At 47.2% G+C, this 21,233-nt stretch overlaps 1 protein-coding gene across 1 annotated transcript in view; it reads right to left on the bottom strand.

Moving 5' to 3' along the window:
* Window positions 1-21,233, bottom strand: part of ACO2 (aconitase 2) — a 637,698-nt gene that overhangs the window by 447,289 nt on the left and 169,176 nt on the right. The window contains exon 4 of the mRNA XM_069652760.1: window positions 17,715-17,807. Within this exon, the coding sequence (XP_069508861.1) occupies window positions 17,715-17,807 (93 nt within the window). The remainder of the gene's footprint in view (window positions 1-17,714; window positions 17,808-21,233) is intronic.

Below are 21,233 nucleotides of genomic sequence, written 5' to 3'. Positions count from 1 at the left end.
CAAGAGTAAGTGGCTAATATACCACCTGTAGACTACATACTGCAGGAAGTGACCAAAGTGTGTCTGTCTCCAATGAAATAGGGAGTACCTTATGGGGATTTTATAGTTGTACAGACAGAACATGCCTGGTTCACCAATGGCTTAGCCCTTTATGTAGGAACTGAGCGCTACTTACTGTAAAGCAGGGTCATAATCCAGAGCCAAAAAAGATTCTAACATCAGATAAAGGGAAGTGGAGTCAGTTTGCAGAACTGTATGCAGTATTCAAACTTTGAAACAAGAAATACCTGTACTGTCATTTGTACAGATTCATGTTCAGTGGCTAATGGGCTAGATGTGTGTCTGCCAACATGGCAAACAAATGAGTGGAAAATTCATTCCAAAGAGTTGTGGGGAAAGAACCTGTGGCAAGATATCTGGGGAAATGCGATCACAGAGTGAATGAATGGTACATCATGTGGATGCGCACTGTACTACTAACTTGGAACGCTGGCTTAATTCTGTTGCAGACGAACACACCAAGATCAACTCTATAGACGCAGAGGTTCAGGAGGGCGGAGAGTTTGGCCAAGTGGGCTCACCAGAAATGTGGACACATGGGAGAGAATGCTACTTGCAGGTGGGCCCAAGCTTGAGGGATTAGTATCCCTTTAGAAGTAGTGACAGTGATTTTGCAATGTCCTGTGTGTCAACATCAGCAGCATAGACCCATCCCTCACGTTGTCCAAGGTACTTTACGAAGAGGCAAGTTGCTGGGGCAAATCTGGTAGATCAATTATATCAGTCCTATGTCAATTAGCAAAGGTTGCCAGTATGCATACACTATTGTGGACACATTCTGGGTATGACAATGCATTACTTACCGTAAAAGCATTTCTGATGGTTGTATCTGCTTAGATTCACATGCTGTGCATAGGTCCGACATCCAGTGGTCACTGCGGAGTATTGCATTTTGTTTTTCGTAGTCGAAAAGGGGACTTCGACAAGGCGTGTCTGTAACACTATCCCTATAGTGACGTGCGTTGTACCCACAATCCCTCACGCGTCGAGGTCCCTCTGTTTGTATTTTTCTGCCCTGAGGGAGCCTTATAGACGTGAGTGAGTACAGAAAAGAGAAATATAGAAAAGGATGTCTATGTTCCTTCCATCCGAGCGGGGAGGAAGGGTGGGCGCATGTGAATCTAAGCAGATACAACCATCAGAAATGCTTTTACGATAAGTAATGCATTGTCTTCTGATGTTTGTTAATCTGCTTAGAATCACATGCTGTGCATAGACTAGCGAGCAGTACCCGGAGTTGGCGGTGGGTTATGAGAAGGAACAGTAGAGAAAAGAAGTCTAGATCTGACTCCCAGGTGGGACAGGCAGTATTAAGAGTGTGCATCTAGGCAGTAGTGTTTTGTAAAGGTGTGCACAGAACTCCAGGTAGCCGCTTTGCAGATGGACTCAAGGGGAACATTTGCAATGAACGCTATGGAAGCCCCAGTGCCTCAAGTGGAATGTGCTCTTGGCTTGAAGGGTAGTTCTCTCTTAGCAAGAGAGAAACAGAGTGATGCATTGAATAATCCATCTAGATATAGTGGACTTTGAAACTGCATCTCCTTCTCTTCCTGCTGCCACAGAGACAAAGAACTGATTAGTCTTTCTCAGTGGTCTGGTTCTTTCCATGTAGAACATGACAGCTCTGCGTACATCTAGTGTATGCAGACTTTTTTCTCCCAAGCTGGAAGGGTTTTGAAAGAACGTTGGTAGTTCTATTGACTGGTTTACATGACATTTAGATGAATTTTGGTGCAAACCTTGGGTGTGTGCGTAGAACCACCTTATCCTTGTGAACTGTTACGAAGTGGTCTAGTACAGAAAGAGCCTGTAGTTCACTTACTCTCCTAATGGAGGTGATAGCTATTAGGAAAGCAGTCTTAAGAGTAAGGTCTTTAAGAGTTGCCTTGTGCATGGGTTCGAAAGGAGGGCCCATGAGTCTAGAAAGTACCACATTTAAGTCCCATCCGGGAGCTGGGTTAGCTATCGGAGGGTGTATTCTCCTTACCCTCTCCATGAAGGCTTTGATAACTGGTATCTTCCACCACGACACTTTAAGTTGGGAAGTGGTGAATGCAGAAAGTGCCGCTAGGTGGACTTTAATGGAATTGTACACTAGACCTGAATCTAGTAAATGGGTCAAGTACAGAACAATGTTAGTGGGAGAGCAGTCAACCGGGTTGATGCTCTTACCTTTACACCAGATGACAAATCTTTTCCACTTGCTAGAATAGCAGTGGCGAGTATTAGGTTTTCTGGCTTCCCTGAGGATGTCCATACATCTCTGCGAGAGTTGTAAATGTCCAAATTCTATGATCTCAGGAGCCAGGCTGCTAAGTTCATGGTCTGAGGGCATGGATGCAGTGTCCTGCCCTTGTCCTGTGACAGCATGTTGTACGGGCAGGGAAGTTTCACTGGGGGAGATAGGGACATCTCCATCAAGTGAGCGAACCATGGCTGCCGGGCCCACATTGGGGCCACTAGTATCATGGTAACCTGCTCCTGGTACATCTTGTGCACCACTTTGTTGAGAAGGGGAGTCGGGGGAAAGGCGTAAACAAATTTCCCTGACCATTGAATCGACAGACCGTTCCCCTTGGATTGGTTCTGGGGGTAGCTGGAGGCGTAACTTTGGCATTGTGAGTTCTCCATAGTTGCGAACAGGTCTATTTCCGGGAATCCCCATTGCGTGAAGATGTTTAAGACTATGTCTTCGTGCAATTGCCATTCGTACTCTTCGGGCAGGGGGAAGTCTCTGCTGAGTTTGTCTGCTAGCAGATTGAGTTCCCCTGGTACATGTTGTGATAGTAGGAACATCATGTGTTTGAGAGCCCACTTCCATATATTTTGGGACAGTTTGGACAGTCCTGGAGAGTGAGTGCCCCCTTGCTTGTTTAGGTAGTACATGGCTGTGGTGCTGTCTGTGAGGACGATCACTGTCTTTCCTTGTAGGTGTTCCTGAAAGGCCTTCAGTGCTTTGAACACCGCTAGTAGTTCCAGCAGGTTTATATGCTTGGATGCTAAGCTCGGAGTCCATGCACCGTGAGCAGTCTGATGGGATAGGTGAGCCCCCCATCCTGTGAGGGATGCGTCTGTGGTTAGAGTGGCTTCCACTGCGGGTGTGGCAAAAGTTTTCCCTAATAACAGGTTTTCTTTTGTCCACCACCGTAGCGAGAGAACCAAGGCCTGCGAGACCACCACTAGATCGTCCCATTGTCCGCTGGCCTGACACCACTGGCTGTAGAGCCACTCCTGCATTGGGCAGACGCGCGTGAGGTACAAAATAAATACATGACGCCACCATCCCTAGCAAGCGCATTGCTTTGCGTACCGTCACCTCTCGACCTGCCACATATTGGGGGATCTGAAACAGCATGTTTTGGACCCTCTCGTTGGAGGGGAAGGCGAGGCCGTCCTTTGTTCGAATTAGAGCCCCTAGGAATTGTTTGATTTGGCTGGGGTCTAAGCTGGACTTCTTTTCGTTGATGGAGAAGCCCAGTTGGGACAAAAGGTCTACGGTCTTTTGGGTATTGGAGAAGCATGTTTCGTAAGAATCCCCTGTTATGAGCCAGTCGTCGAGGTAAGGGTATACCGGGATGGATAACCTGCGCAGGTGGGCCGCTGCCACTGCCAGTACTTTCGTGAATACCCTTGGTGCAGATGCTATCCCGAAGGGTAGTACTCTGAACTGGTAGTGCTTGTTCTCTATCTTGAACCTGAGGTATTTTCTGTGCGCTGGCAACATTAAAATATGAAAGTATGAATCTTTCATGTCTAGTGTTGTCATGTAATCCCCTTGTGATAACAGTGGGATTACTTCCTGCAAGGTCACCATACGAAACTTTTGGGGTTTGACAAACTTGTTCGCTGGGCGCAGATCTAATACAGGGCGCACGGTTAAGTCCTTTTTGGGTACAAGTAAGTAAACTGAATAAATACCTTCTGTTACCTGTGATAGGGGGACAGCCTCTATAGCTTCTTTTTTCAGTAGCTCTTCTACTTCTTGAAGGATGGTGAGGTGTTCCGGTGTCATGCGACGGTTCCGTGGGGGTCTGTACTTCGGGGAACCGTTGAATTCGATGCAGTATCCGTGGCTATGGTGGATAAAACCCAGCGGTCTGACGATATTCCCTCCCATGCTGATAGGAACGATGTTAGCCGGCCCCCGACCGGTGATGCATGGGAGGGGACCCAAATCTTCGGGTCATTTGTTGGTATTGGGCGTGGAACCTTTGGGGCTGGAGCCGCGACCTCTTCCTTTGCCACGGCGTTGGCCTCTTTGACTGAACTGGTTGTTACCCTGGTTAGAGGGCCAGTTGGTAGCAGAGTAAAATTGCTGTTGGTTTTGCTGGCGTTGGCCACGAAAGGAGCGTCTATTGCCATAGCCGCATCTGTTAGGGGGCCTAGAAATTTGGTCAAGAGTCTTGATGGTATCAAACTCTTTCTTTGCATGTTCTAGGGCCTCATCAACTGCTTTCCCAAACAGATGTGTTTGTTCTACGGGCTTATTTATCATGGAAGCCTGGGTTTCCGGCTTAAATCCCGAATTGCGCAGCCAGACATGGCGTTTGAGAAGTATTCCCTGAACCAGGGAACGGCCAGCTGCCTCTGCGGCATCTAAGGAGTTCTTTTACGATGCCCTGGTTTACAAGAGTTCCCTCTGAGAGTATATCTAACAGGCGTGAATGCAGGGGTTCTGGTGCGTCCTCTGCTTCGCTGCGCAGCTTGCTCCACTGTGCATCTGCGTAGCTAGCTAGTAGGGAATTGTTATTTGCAATCCTAGTTGAGAAGGCGGCGGAGGTCGTGATTCTCTTCCCAAGTACATAGAGCTTCTTGCCCTCTTTGTCAGGTGGTGCCTCACTAGTGGATAGTGGTACCCCCGCTCTTTTTCTTGTATTAGTAACTACAAGGGAGTCCGGAATAGAATGTCCTCTGATGTACAAAGGGTGAGAGGACGAAGGGCTGAAGAGCTTTTCTATCCGAGGGTTGACCCCTCTGACTAAGGCAGGATTGGAAAGGGAAGGAGTTATTCTTCTCTTTATAGAAGCCAGGAGCGGAATAGACTGACTAACAGGGGCTTTTTCTTTAATAACGTTTTCTACAAAGTCTATATCAGGAAGAGTTTCCCCTGTATCTATTTCAAAATGCGCTGCTGCCTTGCGCAATAGTGCATTAAGTGAAGGTTGGTCATCTATGGGAGAGGTGTTTCCAATAGGTGAATCCTTGGGAGGAGAAGGGTGAAAGGCATCAGGGTCTGAGTGCACTGATGGGGATTAGCAAGGCTGCACTGATGGGGATTGCCAGGGCTGCGAGGTAGCTGTATCTTCTTCAAAAACTCCTGCACTAGTGTAAGGATCTTCTTCAAACCCCTCTTCCTCATGATCTTCCTGGAGGTATTGCTCCTCTTCAGTGAGGTCATATACGTCTGTAGAAGGTGGAAACAGCCTAGGGATCTTGACCCTAGGGTCATCCTCTTGGTCTTGTGTGTGGGTGGGTTTTGTCTTCCCAAAAACCTTTCCATTTTCTCCATACAAGAATGGAGTCTTTCAAGGGTCTCATGGGGGACCCCTGAATAGTCTAGAGGGGGGAAATTAGTGTTTTCACCTTCCAAACGCTTAGAACGCTCCCACAACGTCGAAGAAAGGTTTCCGTCGCCCTCAGAAAAGCCCTCTGGTAGTTCAGAAGTGCCCTTAGATGAAGGGGGCAGTTCCTGGCTACTCTTGTGCTTTTTCGGCATTTCTGTAGCTTTTTGTGCGGTATTCGACGTCTGTTTCGTCGTCCGCTTACGTTTGTCTTTGGAAACAATTCTCGCCAGGCTCTCGACAACGAGTTCGTCAGTAGAGGGCTCTGGTGTCGACGTTGCCTGCGTTACGCGTTGTTCCTCGACGGCCGCTCTATGGAGCGTTACGTCGGATGATTTTGAGGTAGCGCCCGTGTTTGATGAAAGCCCAATCGCTGGTCGCGTCTGCGTTTGCGGGTGGTGCTTGAGACCCTTACGGTCTGAGGTAGACGCCGGAGTGCCCTGCGTCCCCTTCGGCGCTGATGGATCCTTCGTCTTCGACGAAGAAGAGCCGTGGGTTGTGTGCTTAGGCCTTTGGGGTCTATGTGCGTCCTTGTCGCCGGGGTGTTCATCCCCATAAGTAGGGCGTGAGCCGAGCCCGTCGGGGCCGGGGACGGACGTCGAGGAGCGCGAGCGCTCCTTCTGGGGGTTAATGACTTCCGTAACGGACGTTGAGTTATCACCCTCCTCGTCACTTTCTGTAACGGCGCCGGCGGGTGAGGAAACCGACTTCGACATAGCGTAGTCCGCCCACCTCTTAACTTTCCGTTCTTTAAGAGTTCTTGGTTTCAAGAGCTTACAGGCCGCACAGCTGTCCTCCTTATGATCGAGGGGCAAGCAACGATTACAGAGCTCGTGTTTATCCTTCCAAGTGTATTTGCCCCTACAGCGTGGGCAAAACTTAAAAGGTGTCCTCTCCATAGCTGAGGCAATAATAACTGGTGATAACAACCCCAAGGGAAAGATAGGGGAGAAAGAAAGACATTCTCAAAGAGAAGATAAAAGTTCGAACCCCCACTCTCCCTACTGTATGTTGGCCGGCGAGGCCAGGCCACGTGTTCGGCAGCGCCGAAGGATCCCCTCCGTCTCTTCCCCTCCGTCGAAAACTTGCTCGGCGGAGAAACAGCTTCACAGCTAACGTCGAGTGGAGGGATCTTTAACAATATAATAAGTATAATTAAGGACCGAGGTCCGTAGTAAGTATTTTGCAATGTCTGTCTAGGAGCTCCGCGTAAGGCGACCAGAAGCTGGGCGGAAAAAAACAATCTGAGGGACCTCGACACGTGAGGGATTGTGGGTACAACGCACGTCACTATAGGGATAGTGTTAGACACGCCTTGTCGACGTCCCCTTTTCAACTACGAAAAACAAAATGCAATTAGTCTTGCTTTTAAGGCGAGCATGTTGCTGCTGAGCTATCCTCCCGAGACTTACTAATGTAACATTTTTTATGTTACCCTCACTACTTTAAATGGCTGGTGGAAGTGGGTTAATTTTCTTACCATTTTGCTTTTCTACTGCAGGCTGAAACCTCAGCTGCAGTATGGCACCATGGGCGACCATTGTGTTAAAATGGCCCCTGACTTTTTTTCGCCATTTGTTTGTGAGTTCTTTCTTGGGTTTTACTCTGTGTGCCAAACCATGTTTAACCATTTTGTTTGCTTTGGCGGGCTTCAGTACTGAAACCAGCCTCTGGCTCCAGTGTGTCGGGCAGGAAGCGAGGGAGGTGCCCGAAACTCCATGTCCTTAGTCTCCTTGGTTACCTGAATGCACCCTGTCCTGATTGGCTCGCTGTCCTTGCAGGACAGCCATGCTGCTGTGTGAGTGACAGCTACACCGTGCATGAACGGGAGAAACCTGCATAAAAGGCAAGGCTTCTTGAACTGCAGACAAAGTCGACCAATGGACAAAACATCCGATGAAGGAATCTTGAAGAGAAGCTTGCTGCATCCTCCTGGACCGTTTAACTGCCCGGTGAAGTCCTGCTGCTGTGCTGAAACTGCTTTTCCGAATTGACTATGAAAAGCTTCTGAGAGGACGACTTCTTCCCTTGGGTTGGTGGGACCAACTAATCCCATGACTAACTTTGCTGGAGGACCTTCCCCCAACTGGCTGAACTTTGCTGCTGCTGGAACCGAGTGCCAGGGGTCGAGAAATCTAGTCTAGTGCAACGTCCAAGACGGACCAAAGCTCCAGGAAGATCCTGAGGACTCTCCCGAACCAGGACAACCAAAGCGCGAGTCACCTCAGAGTGCTGGACTGAAGGAGTGAAGGAAACCCATCAAGTGTCCAAGATCCACGGTGGTGCTATTTGGCGGTAGCTGAAAAGTGCTGAACTGAAAAGAGCCCATAGCTGCCGCCGAACTTGGAACTGCAGTGCACGAGTCCTCCAGACGTCCTCCCTCTTGTCCCCACGACCAAGGCCCAGGCCCAGGCACCCAGAACAGATGCCAGCTGGATCCTCTTTGAACCTAAGGTACTGTCCTGACTAAGGGGTACATATCTCTTGTCTGAAGCTTGCATTATCTCACTGAGATTTGCAGTAGCTGTTTTTTGAAGAGTTGATCTCAGCTCTGACTTTCACAAGCCTAACAGCTTGTGACCCAACAGTGATTTTCTACAAACTAACTTTGAGCAATCTAAGAAGTGCCTCAGCTCCATAGACATTGTTCAAATTGGCTTTGGCTGTCCTGGCTCCCTGCAGACTCTTCTAACCCATCGACTGTGATTCTAACTGTCCCTCAGAAGTGGTACATTGGTTTTTAACTAGTATTACTGGGAAAGGTTCTATCTAGAATTCATTGGGAGATTGGAAGTGCTCACATGCTCCGAGAACCGGTTAACCTTTTTACTTCCTTAATCTTTCCTTTTTTCACAACTTCAATTCTCCAAGCACAAGTGATATATAAAAGCAAATACTGTCCTACTAATTGAAGTCACCGCAGGGTCTAGGAAGTGTGTATGAAGCATCTCTAGAGTATCTACTTGCTTATCTTGATTCTGAGAAAGGGTTATGAAGTGTATTTTGATTGTTGCACATTGCCCTTTTTAAAGAATGCTCATTTAAAACTGACAGGTAAATAATTATACTTGAAAACCTTTAGTGTAAGTGTTATTTGGATACTTTGCCTGGATTTCGATGCTACATCTCACATTTACCCCTCTTGAGATGCGGCTGGCTACTCAGTCACTCTACCAACTTGTGTAGTACAGGCCTATACCAACTTGTGTAGCGCAGACCTATACCAACAGGGGGGGGATTACCCAAGACCAAGAGGACAAGACTGGTGTGGTCTCCCACAGGGTTACTGCATACAATCTTGCCCAACAATCAGCGTCCAAGGTTGTTTTTCAGTTTGTGTACTGGGGAGAAAAATAAGGTGCACATTTTGAAAAGCAAAACAGGTACTTACCCAAAAATTGCTAGATTTCACGGCCCAAGCTCTGCTCATTACTCTATGGGACCTTTATGTACACTTAATTTTCCAACAAGCAGAATTAGGCCACACATTTGCTCTCATCTAATGGGTCTCTTGGAGGCAAACTTAACCTTCATGTTCTCAAATGCACTGCACCAAATGGATGTCGGGTGCAGTCTGCCATCTAAATGCAACCCAAAGTAAAAGCACCTCCTGCAATCAACTTTGGTTCATATGTCTGGCAGGCTTCCGCAGCTACCACCTTAATGTTGTGTTGCCTCTTCCATATCTTCAGAACATCTCCTTCTCTGCCGACTTCAGCCCATCAATGTAAAGGCTCATAATCGGTTAATTGTTTTTTGGTCTTGTATTTTTCATTTGCCAACTCTTTGTTTTAATCAAGCAACATGATCTAGGGATAGATGTTCTAAACAATACAGATGCTGCCAAGAAAATATTTCATTTAGCAGCTTTCCCTCCATTGACAAAGGAACCATCCAGCCCCCAAAACATGTTTTGATTAGAAACCTGTCCTGACTTTTGGAGGACAGTAAAGCTTTGTTTTAATATTTCCTTGTCGGGGCACTGGTCAGCCCATAAGGCTACCAATGTAGGGGGGACCCGTCCTCTTTGCAATACTAGTTCACTGTAGCACACAGCATTTAGAAACACTAATTTTCCTTACAACATGTGTTACTTTTATGAGATGTCCAAAATGGACTTATGGCAGCTGATATTGTACTGTGTTTTTAGTTTTGACTGTGTACACTTATGACTATTTCCCATATAATGTAATTACTTGAAATGGAGGCAGTGCCACCAGCTATCTTGTCCTTTGGCCACTTTCCTGTCTTTTAGCTAGGAAATGCCACAAATGGTAAGCCATTTTCCAGGCAAACCCTAATTTCTTGGGAAAAGCAGAGGTGTTCACATCCTGGCAAAACATGGGGGCTGTGACTGTCTTGTCCCAATCTACATTTCACCACAGGGATGGCTGTTGCTGGGCAGATGCGGGGCAATAGGTTGCCCAGGATTGAATAGCCCTTGCCAGTTTGATTGGTGTTGATCCATGCCATTAGTGGGCTGGGGTGATCACAGCTGGAATTTGGGATAAGTTAAATCCGGCGTCAGATCGTCATTTGAAGACTGCTGTTGAAGACAAGCAGCATGGTCTCCAGCCAAGTCTTGGTGAAGCCCTATAGCTCTATATCGATCACAAGACACTCAATGCTGCTTGAACCCATGGACTGGTGTTACCACCCAGCCCAGACCCCTGCATGAGGATCCTGCCTGCAGAAGTCTTCAGAAGCATCCTGAACCATCCTGTGGGGTGACCTGCTTCAGCCAGGGCACTTACAGTGCATCCGTCACCAGTATGACACTTGGCTTAAACTCTGCAGGTTATCTACATGTGGTCCAGCAACTGCTGCCATACAACACGAAAAGAGGCCTCCATGGAGCAGTCTTTTCCTCATCATCACAAGTGTTGCCTTCCATTCCCTGATAAGGGTGTTCTTCATTGCTGCCAGTCATCGCAAGACCTCTGGTGCCTGGCTCGTCCATATTCAAGATATCAGGAACTGTGTCAGAGCACTCAACCACCATCTAGCTGTGCCCAAAACCACCGCAGTACCTGCAGGTCCCAGATTCCCAATGCAACCGGACCTTTCAACTGCAATAGGGCCTAGTGACAGAGCCCTAGCAGTGGTTTCACGCGATTGTATTGGCATACAGTCCACTACCTTGCCTTGTGATCGAGTTCTGGCTAAGGACCCTTTAAGCCCCCCTACAACCACCTCTGGGGATTCCAGTAAGGTAAAGGGATTGTGGATAGCCCTAATCTACTTGCCTTTATGTTGTTCTTCACTGGAACATTCGCCAATCGGTTAGCTTGGTCTTTACTAGTCCTTCACTTTTAAAGAACATACATATACATAATACATAATACATACACATAAACATAAACATTACTCACCGTAATCGTATTTCTGATGCTTGTATCTGCTTAGATTCACATGTTGTGCATAGGCCGACATCTAGTGGAAGCTGCAGAGTATTACAGTTTGTTTTTTGAAACACGAAAATGGGCGTCGACACAGGGCATGCCAGTAATACTATCCCTAGTATGACGTCCACTGTACCCATGATCCCTCACGCGTCTATGACCCTCAGATTGTATTTTTTCTGACATGAGGTAGCATGAGGAGTAGCGCGAGTACCGATAAACCAAGCAGATAAATAAGACTACCAGCATCCATGCGTCTTCTCTCAGAGGGGAGGAAGGGTGGGTTGCATGTCAATCCAAGCAGAAACAAGCATCAGAAATACGATTACGGTGAGTAATGTATCTCTTCTGAGGCTTGTTGAATCTGCTTAGATCACATGCTGTGCATAGATTAGCGAGCAGTGTTAGAAGGAGGAGGTGGGATGCGAGAAAGGTCATGAGCAAATAAATGTCTTAGAACCGCTTGTCCCACTTCAGTATCTGTCTTGGAATGGGTGTCAATGCAGTAGTGCTGAGTAAAAGTGTGAATAGAGCTCCAAGTAGCTGCTTTGCAAATGGTGTCAAGGGGTACATTTGCAATGAAAGCCAGAGTGGCCCCAATGCCTCTAGTAGAGTGGGCTCTTGGCGTGAAAGGCAGAGTTTTTTCAGAAAGAGTAACACAGGTGGATACAGTTAACAATCCACTTAGAGATGGCACCTTTAGCGACGCGATCTCCATCTCTGCCTGTAGCTCCCGAGACAAACAGCTGATCTGTTTTCCTTAGCGGTCTGGTCTTGTTTACACAGTAGAGGACCGCCCTACGCACATCTAGGGTGTGTAGTTTCACCTCAGCCGAGCTTTGTGGGTCTTGGAAGAAAGCCGGAAGCTCGATGGACTGTTCACGTGGAATTTAGAAATAAACTTCGGTGAGAACCGTTTATCTTTATGAACTGTAAAGAATGGATCCTGCACTGACAGAGCCTGAATTTCACTGACCCTTATAGAAGTTATAGCTACTAAGAAGGCCGTCTTATAAGTCAGGTGTTTGAGACTGCTTTTATGAATGGGTTCGAATGGGGGCCCCATGAGTTTGGATAGCACCACGTTAAGATCCCATCCTGGTGGTGGGTTTGAAATAGGAGGGTGAAGTCTCTATTCCTTCCATGAAAGCTTTAACCACTGGTATCTTCCACCACAACACCTTGTTATGGGATGTGGTGTATGCTGACAGCGCTGCCAGGTGTACCTTCAGTGAGTTAGATACTAGTCCTGCATCCAGCAGGTGGAGCATGTATGTGACAACTGTGGAAGGAGTGCAATCCACTGGGATGACTTGCTTGTTCTGGCACCAGATAACAAATAGTTTCCATTTGTCAAAGTAGCAGTGTCTCGTGTTTGGCTTCCTAGATTCCTTTAGGATGTCCATACACATCTGAGGTAATTTGAGATGTCCGAACTCTATGACCTCAGGAGCCATGCTGCTAGGTTCATTGAGTTGGGTTGAGGATGCACCGTTTGACCTTGGTGCTGGGACAGTAGGTTGTACCAGCCCGGGAGTTTGATGGGTTCGCACACCGCTAGTCTGCGTAGGTGTGGAAACCACGGTTGTCTCGCCCACATGGGAGCAACTAGGACGAGCGTCATTGACTGTTCATCTTGTTGACCACCTTCCTGATGAGGTGTTGGTGGAAAAGCGTACGCAAACATCCCTGACCAGTTCATCCACAGGGCGTTCCCCTGGTAGTCTGGCTGGAGGAACCTGGATGCAAATCCTGGGCACTGGTTTCGCTTGTGGCGAATAGGTCTATAGTGGGGGAAACCCCATTGAGAGAAGACATCTTCTACATTTCTGTGTATACACCATTCGTGTTCCTTTGGGAGGGGATCTCTGCTCAAAGCATCCACCAGAGAATTGAGATCCCTGGAACATGTTGAGATGACAGGAAGATCTTCCGTCTGAGGGCCCATATCCAAATTTTCTGAGCAAGCTTGGACAGATTTGCCGAACGAGTCCCTCCCTGCTTGTTTATGTAAAGCATAGCTGTAGTGCTGTCCGTCCGGATCTGCACTGACAGATTCAGCAGGTAGGGCTTGAACGCTTGAAGCGCTCTGAATACTGCCAGAAGCTCTAGCAGGTTGATGTGATTCTTGGCCACTGAGTGAGACCAGAGACCCTGAGCTGTGTGGTGGCGGTGGTGAGCTCCCCACCCTGTCAGGCATGCATCGGTTGTGACTACCGCCTGTATCTAGGGATCGTAAAAGGGCTTCCCCCTTGGACAGATTTTCTCTTGTCCACCAGTGAAGGCTTTGTACCAGTGTTGGCGAAACCACCACTAGATCGTACCACTTGCCTGAGACCACTGTTTCGCCAACCATTCCTGCATGGGACACATGCGCGCGTGGGGGACCAGGTAAATACATGACGCCATCATGCCTAGCAAACGCATTGCTTTGCGTACCGTTATCTGGCGACCGGCCTGATATTGTGGAATTTGCAGCAGTATATTCCGAATTCTTTCCTCTGATGGAAAGGTCAACCCCTCTTGTGTGTCTAGGATAGCTCCTAGGAACTGTTTGGAGGTGCTTGGCACCCGACTTGACTTCTTCTCGTTTATTGAGTAGCCTAATTCGAAGGAGGTTGATCGTCCTTCGAATGTTTGTTCTGCAAATTACTGGGGTCTCCCCCGTGATGAGCCAGTCGTCCATGTAAGGGTACACTGGGATTGCCTCCCTGGGTAGGTGTGCTGCCGCCACCGCCAGTACCTTGGTGAATACCCTTGGAGCCGAGGCTATCCCGAAGGGCAGTACCTTGAACTGGTAGTGCCAACTGTCCACCTTGTAGCGCAAGTACTTTCTGTGCGCTGGGAACATGGAAATATGAAAATAGGCATCTTACATGTCCAATGTTGCCATGTAATCCTTTTTTTAGGAGGGGGGATTACCTCCTGGCGAGTAGTCATGCGAAATTTTTGGGGCTTGACATACATGTTTGCAGGCCGTAAATCCAATACTGGGCGCATTGTCAAATCTTTTTTTGGCACAAGGAAGTAAGTTGAATAAATACCCTTGTTTACCTAGTGTCCCGGGACGAGTTCTATCGCGTCCTTTGCTAGAAGATTGACAATCTCCTCGAGGATGATTTTCTGGTGGTAGAAAGAATGTATTCTTTGTCGTGGAGGGTGTTTTGGGGACGCTCCAACAGTTCTATGCAGTATCCTGCGGACACTGGACAACACCCATTGTCTGAAGTGATCCCTTCCCAAGCTTGGGTGAAGTTGGAAATGCGTCCCCCTACTGGGGATGTGTGAGAAGGGACCCTGAACGGAACGTCACTGTGTTGGTGGAGGCGTGCCGCCGCCTCTACTGGGGCTGCCTCTACCCTTACCACGCCCTCTCTTATTACCCCTGCCATAACCCTGGGTAGACTGCTGGCTGCGGTTCCATTGTGTACCCTGCCCCTGGGAATAGTTAGACCCTCTGGGAATTTTGTCCGCGTGGGCAACGAAAATTGCCGTTCCCTCTCTGGTTAGGGGGGTTTATTGGTTAGTTGGCCTAGGGATTTGAGTGTCTCGTACTCGTCCTTGGCATTTTTCAGCGTGTCCTCGACCGCCTTTCCAAACAATAGAACCGGCTCCACCGGTTTGTCTATGAAAGAAGCCTGGTTTCGGCTTTGAACCCAGACTGTCGCAACCAAGCATGCCTTTTGATAACAGTACCTTCTGCTATCAATCTGCCGGCGTTATCCGCGGCATCAAAGGTTGCTTCTAATATGCAACTGGACACAGCTCTTCCTTCCGCCAAAACTCATGCCAATTGGCTTTTTAAGGGTTCTGGGGCAGAATCTATGAGTGCCGCGACTTCTTCCCACTGGGAGCAGTTGTAACTTGCCAGTAGGGTGGTGGAGCTGGCAATCCTTGCCTGGTAGACGGAAGTGGAGGCTACTTTCCTGCCCAAGCCATAAATCTTCTTGCTCTCCTTGTCGGGAGGAGATTCCGATAAGGGTGTTCCCGCCCTCTTACGGGTGTTAGTAACTACCAGAGAGTCCGGTTTCAGATGCCCTCTTATGTACAGTGGTTATGTTTGGGCTGCCCTGAAAAGCTTCTCAACTCTGGGGTTTACCGCCCTAGTGAGATAGGGATTAACAAGGGAAGGGTCTATCCTCCTTTGTATAGACTTCAGGATAAGGATGGCCTGGGCAACCGGTCTCCTTTCTCCCACTAACACCTGGGCAAAATCCCTCTCTTCCTGCGCACCCTGGGTGTCAATGTGGAAGTCTTCTGCCGCTCTGGATAGTACTTCATTCAAAAGAGGCTGGTTATCGACAGGGGAGCCGGTAACCAGGGGTTCTTTATCTACCGGGGAATCTAGCCTGTAGGTTTCTGGGTTGTCCTCTTGGTCCTAGTCATCCCAATAGTAGCCTGTCCCAGTTTGTTCTTCCAACATGCCCAAATCTGGATCCTCATAAAGGGATGGATCTCCCCGATATTGAGAATAGGGCTGTATACTGAAGGGGTCTGAAGTAGGAGCTTCAACCCGGGACTTCTTACTTGGGGTATAGGATCCCTAGAGCCTGAGGAAGTTGACCCGTCTGGGGTAAGAGAAAGTGTTCAGGGTTTTTGGCGTAGAAATCTGCCAATGAGGACATCCTTGACATGACTGTCTATGTCATCAGTAGACCACTTTCTTGAACTGGGAATGATTCTTTCTTGAAGGCCTTTCCCTGTCTTATCTAGACTAGACCTACTGGTTTGAACAGGGTTCTTTGGGATAACAGAAGACCAAGACTTGTCCATCTGTTTAAGTGGGGTAGAACGTCTTTGAGGTGTGGAAGTAGGCTGAGACCGCTTCCTCTGTTTTTCAGTTTTCTCGCCCCTCCGGAGTCTTTCGACACCTGGCGCCGGGGTTCGGGGGTAGTGTCCCTATCTGTGTAGTGACTCGGGAGCAGCCGTTGCGCGCCCCGTTGACACCGACTCCTGGAGTGCGGACTGGGGGATAGAGGTCGGCTTCGTCTGATGATCGAACCTCCGTTACCTTGGGGAGCGAGGCACTTCTGGCAACAGTGAATGGTTGCCTGGAGTCATGCGGCGATCGAGAACGCCCAGAGGACACCGAATCGGACCATTCTGTATGTGCCTCTTTCCGAGTACTCGGCGTGCGCATCAAGTCTCGGTTGGACTTCATGCGTTTTGTGGAAGTGCTGTGGGAAGCGCTTGTGTCGCCGGGGGTCTACCCCATAGCCGCCCTGCCGGACAACCTTCCGAGGTCGGGGACTCGCTTGGCTGTCAATTGACGCCATGTTGCCCTCACCTTCCGAAAGCACGGCGTCGCTGCCATCACTGAAGGCGCCCTCCACTGCCATGGCCTCTTGACGCCTGGCGCGGTGGGCCCAACGCTTGATCGAACGGTCCTTGTGTGTTTTCGGTTTGAACCTACTACACGCTCTGCAGTTAGCCTCGGGGTGGTCCCTCCGTAAGCAGAGATTGCACGTGGCGTGTCGTCAACCCAAGGGTACTTGCGGTTGCACATGAGGAAAAATTGGAAAGGGGTACCCTCTATACGCACCTTGTGGCAGTGGGCTAATAAGTGAAGGAATATATAAGAATGTACCTATATACCAAAAGAGTGTAGAGTATGTCCACCCCCCCCCCCACTCTCCCTACTTGCAGGGCCGAAGCCAGAGGCCTTCCTAGGCCCAAATCCGTCGTGCAGCTCTCGACGGCGATTTTCTCCATGCCGGCGTCGAGTGTGGATGTTCGGTGACTTGACGTTGGGGTGGAGAAATGGGGAAATATAATATTTTGGCAAAAGTATGGCTAAAGCCAGGGAACTCCGCGGAATGCTTCTGACCAGTAAGGCGGAAAAAACAATCCGAGGGTCCTAGACGCGTGAGGGATCATGGGTACAGTGTACGTCACACTAGGGATAGTATTACTGGCACGCCCTGTGTCAACGCCCATTTTCGAAAAACAAACTAATACTCTGCAGCTTCCACTAGATATCGACTATGCACAGCATGTGATCTAAGCAGATTCAACTATATATATATATATATATATATACATATATACACACACACACACACACACGCTTTAGGGATAGCTTCTGGGATTTAATATGTTGCGTGTTAAGGCCTAAAATTGTGTTTTTGTTCTGCAGTCTAACTGGATTTTTCCTGAAGTCTTGCCTTACAGATCCACAATAGTGTGGCTAAACCCAAGTGTCAATTACACAGTTCATCAACTAGGGTGGCCTCAGAACCCTCCTACTTGGCTGGCACTGAAAACACATCTCATCAGATGCTTTTCACTGCCATATCCTTTTCTAGCATATTGGTCAGAAGTGTTCTCTGCTCTCTTGGTTTATAAGGAGTTTCTACGTTCACTAGATGTTACTAAGTTTAAAAAAGGGCGCAATACGCAAATTGTCACCAGAAATGATCTATGTGGATGGTTATCCTTGAATGACTTAGCTTTAGGTCTTAAGCAAGTATTTATATTTTTGATTAATGTAATATTTGTATAGGTATTCCAGAATCTGGCTGCAATAAGAACCTCGAGTATGATTCAATAAATTTGATAAGAGAACAGGCTACAGGTCAAAGCACATTTCACATGTCATTAAGCAATTACATCTCAATTCAAGACTCTCAGCTCACTGTAGTTTTCACAGGGAAAAGTTAAGCAGTTCAGGTAAACAAATTTGACCCCATACCTGGTGGATGATTCCTGAACCGGGCTTCCAGAACCCAACTCCATATTTGGCACCAGCTGAGGCCAAAAAGTTGTACACCTCCTGGTTTATATCCTGCACAAAGGGGAAGAGAATATCAATTTTACGGCTTCTTCAAAGGAAGCATTCCATAGCTTTACAAACAGCTGCCTACTCCTCTCCCCACCAAAATGTCACTGGTTCTATGGCTTAGAAAAAGACCCAACAAGCAATGGGACGGATTACTCACTGAAGGAAGGGACTTATTTCAATCCTTTTCACTGTGGGTCTATGCAATATTCACAAACCCCGAATGGGTTCTGCTTGAGAGGGATCTTGGAACACATAAAACACAACTTGAATCGCAAATGCGTAACGTTCAAGCACACAGATTACATTGAGCAATTTCCTTTATTCCAGAATGACAGTGGGGCTCAAAAATGCTATGAGCTAATGGTCGTTTGAGCTGCACTGTCATTATTTGAAGAAATCCATGTGGAAAGTTAGGTTAAAGAAATTGTGACTTTCCTTGTGCCATTAGTTCTCCCGATATTGTCCTGGCTTCTAGAATTCTTTTGCGGTTAGAGTGACTTCTACTAAACTACCATCACAACAGCATATCATTGCGTGCTGCCATTAGTAGCTCTTATGGCCACTAGGGCATTATGTCCATGTGTGACCTTCTCACCCAAGAAGAGTGAGGGAGTAATAGGTTGGTGAAAGTTACATGTTTTATTTCTGGCTACACCATCCGGTAAAGTAGGGACCCGTTAAGCCAGAATTTTATTTTTGAGGGTTCTTCTGTCACATTTCATGGGACGCCGGACATTAGCCCCCCACCATCCCTTTGGTTAGTACAATCTTACATTTGTGGTCAGACACTTAAGTCGTCCCACCACTGAAACCCTTTTTTGTATATGGAGCAATGTAGCCCATATGGCACCTGAGACAGGTATTCTTTAAGCACCCCATTTTTGCCTTAAGGTGATTGTATGACCCTGCATTGGTTTTAGAGGGTAGTCTGGTGGCAGTTTTTCAGTTTTGGCTTCACAGGGATGAAGTAGATTGTACCACATTCATAGTCCAATGTGCCTTTTTGGTAACAATTGGGGGGCATTCATTTTGTGTGTGGGTTTACTTGTTAAAACATTTCACACAGAATATAAAAATCCTAATAGACAAAATTTAAAGGAGACATTACACTGCATTGATTATGCATATCAATGCACAATAAAATAACCCGTCCATGTATAATAAACATCGCACTAAAGCAATCATCAATGCCATCTGTCGCCCCTCCATTGAATGAAGCCAAAGCAATAAAATTCCTATTCTTCAGAAGCCTTCTTTGATGCTGCTCTTCCATCAAACTTTTCTTTGCTTCCTTTTCCATCTAAGCTTCTTGAGAAAGTTTAGACAAGTTTCTTCCTTGCTTCATCTTCATTCTTCTATTGTCTTTGAAATCTGACTTCTGCCCTGCTCACCACACTGAATCTGCTGCCGTTACTTTCAGCAAGGCAGATTAAGCAATCCTCTATTAATTCTCCTTGGTCTTTCTGCTGCTTGCGACACGGTTGATCATGCTATTTTACTTTTCTACCTTTCAACTCTTGGCTTATCTGGGTCTGTGCTCAGATGGTTTAACTCCCATCTTTCTAACCGCACATTGTTTCTTGGACTGCTCAGTTTTCTTAATCTTATCCACTTGACAAGGTTCTGTTCTAGGTACTCTTTATATACCATTCCTTTGTCTGATCTCATTTCGTCATTCAATCACTTCTATGCTGATAATTCACAAATAGTCTTTCTACCTGCTCTTCTTCCCTTCACAACAGTGCTTGCTGTTAAAGTCTTGGATGGCCTCACAATTACTTCATCTCAATCCCTCTAAAATAGAGGTTCTTTTCCATCCTTCCTCACCGCTCCCGTTTGTCCTCCCTCTGGTCTTTTGTCTCCATCTTCTCTTCTGCTCGAAACCTTGGTGTCGCATTTGACCCCCCCCCCCTCCCCTCTCCCTGCTCGTGGTGCTAGTTTCCATCTTTATAATCTTCTGCATGCTTGTCCTTTTCTTTCATTTCAGGCTACTAAACTTCTGATCTATTCACTTGTCTTTTCCAGGTTAAACTATTGTTCAGTTATTCTATAAGCTCATCTTACTCCTTTACGTTCTGTCTTACTCTGCTATTCCTATGCTTTTTCAGCTGCCTTTCCGTTCTGCTTCTCTACGCTCCTTTGATCTCCATCTGATCTTTCATTTTCTTTGCTTCGTCTATAAAGCTCTGAGGTCTTGCTCTCGTCTTTGTACTCTCCTGCTCGTTCTCAATCGTTCCGGTTCCTAGATACCTTGTACTTCACAAATTTGTTCTTTCCCTTCTTGCACCTAATTGAATGCTCTTCAGCTTACTATCCGTGCTTCTACTTCGCATATTTTTAGTTCATCTAAAAACCCATCTTCTTTCTCTTCCTCTTATTTCGGATTGTAGATTTTTGTCAGCAGGTTTCATTTTTATTGTACCTTTGGAACTAATTTCAAAAATGCTCAATAAACGATAAATACAATTTTAAAAGTAGGTTATGTTTAAAACTTTAAAAACCTTCTCTTAACAAATTGTGTTGAATCACCTCTACTTAGCAAGTGTCTAATTCAGTTGGAATTTTGCATAGGCAGCAAGCTCCATTACTTTTATAAAGACCCCAGTAAGGACATTTTCTTTGGAGAGTGATGAATCCAAGGATGTCATCACTTCTTTCCATGGGGTAATCTACCCCTTTATGGCCAGTGGACGGCCTCCACTACCTGATCCTAAACCTGGGATCAGCTATTTCAAGGACCACCGCAGGGGTGAGATAATTCTCCGGATGACTCATTGACATCAGTGGAGGAAATTGCATGCCCTCCTTTTTCTCTAATGGACAATTCCATAATATCCCATGCATTAATGGCATACCATGCTGTTAACTCCCATCCCTCCCCTTGTGTTAAAACTAAAAAAAGAGGGAAGGGGGAAAGGGAGAAGGGGGAAAGGGGGAAAGACTGGGAGTAAATAGGATTACCTCCACCGTAACTCAGTATCCATCTGCTCCAAACAATATGGAATACATTTCTTTTAAAGTGACTAAAGCCATTTTCCAAGTTAACCATACAAGTCGCCAAATGTGCCAGTGAAACTGCCGAGAATCCGGTCTCAAATTCCTCCTCCAAGTTGCTAGGAGTACTGCCACAAGGAAGCCGACTAGAGTAATGAAGATAAAGGCAGACAGCGAACGCAAGCAGCATTCTAGCCGTTATGAGCGTCAATCAGCTTGCGGGACATTTAAACTCGGAAGCCAGCTGACACAGAAGCTGTCTGGAGAGGACTTACCTGCTGGGCATTAACCGAGGGACTACTCGGCAAGTACAGGCACTGTAGAGCCGCACAACTCACAGAAAGATCCAGAGTGTGTGAAGGTCAGTGTGCCGCAAGACCACCAGAGGAGGGAAGCCAACCTCCTTGCGGATAAGGATATTAGCGAGACGCTGCC

Source organism: Ambystoma mexicanum, chromosome 3p, assembly GCF_040938575.1.
Source record: "Ambystoma mexicanum isolate Mex_15411 chromosome 3p, UKY_AmexF1_1, whole genome shotgun sequence".
Taxonomy (NCBI): Eukaryota; Metazoa; Chordata; class Amphibia; order Caudata; family Ambystomatidae; genus Ambystoma; species Ambystoma mexicanum.
Note: the sequence above shows the minus strand (reverse complement) of the source record. Positions and strands in the feature narration are given on the sequence as shown.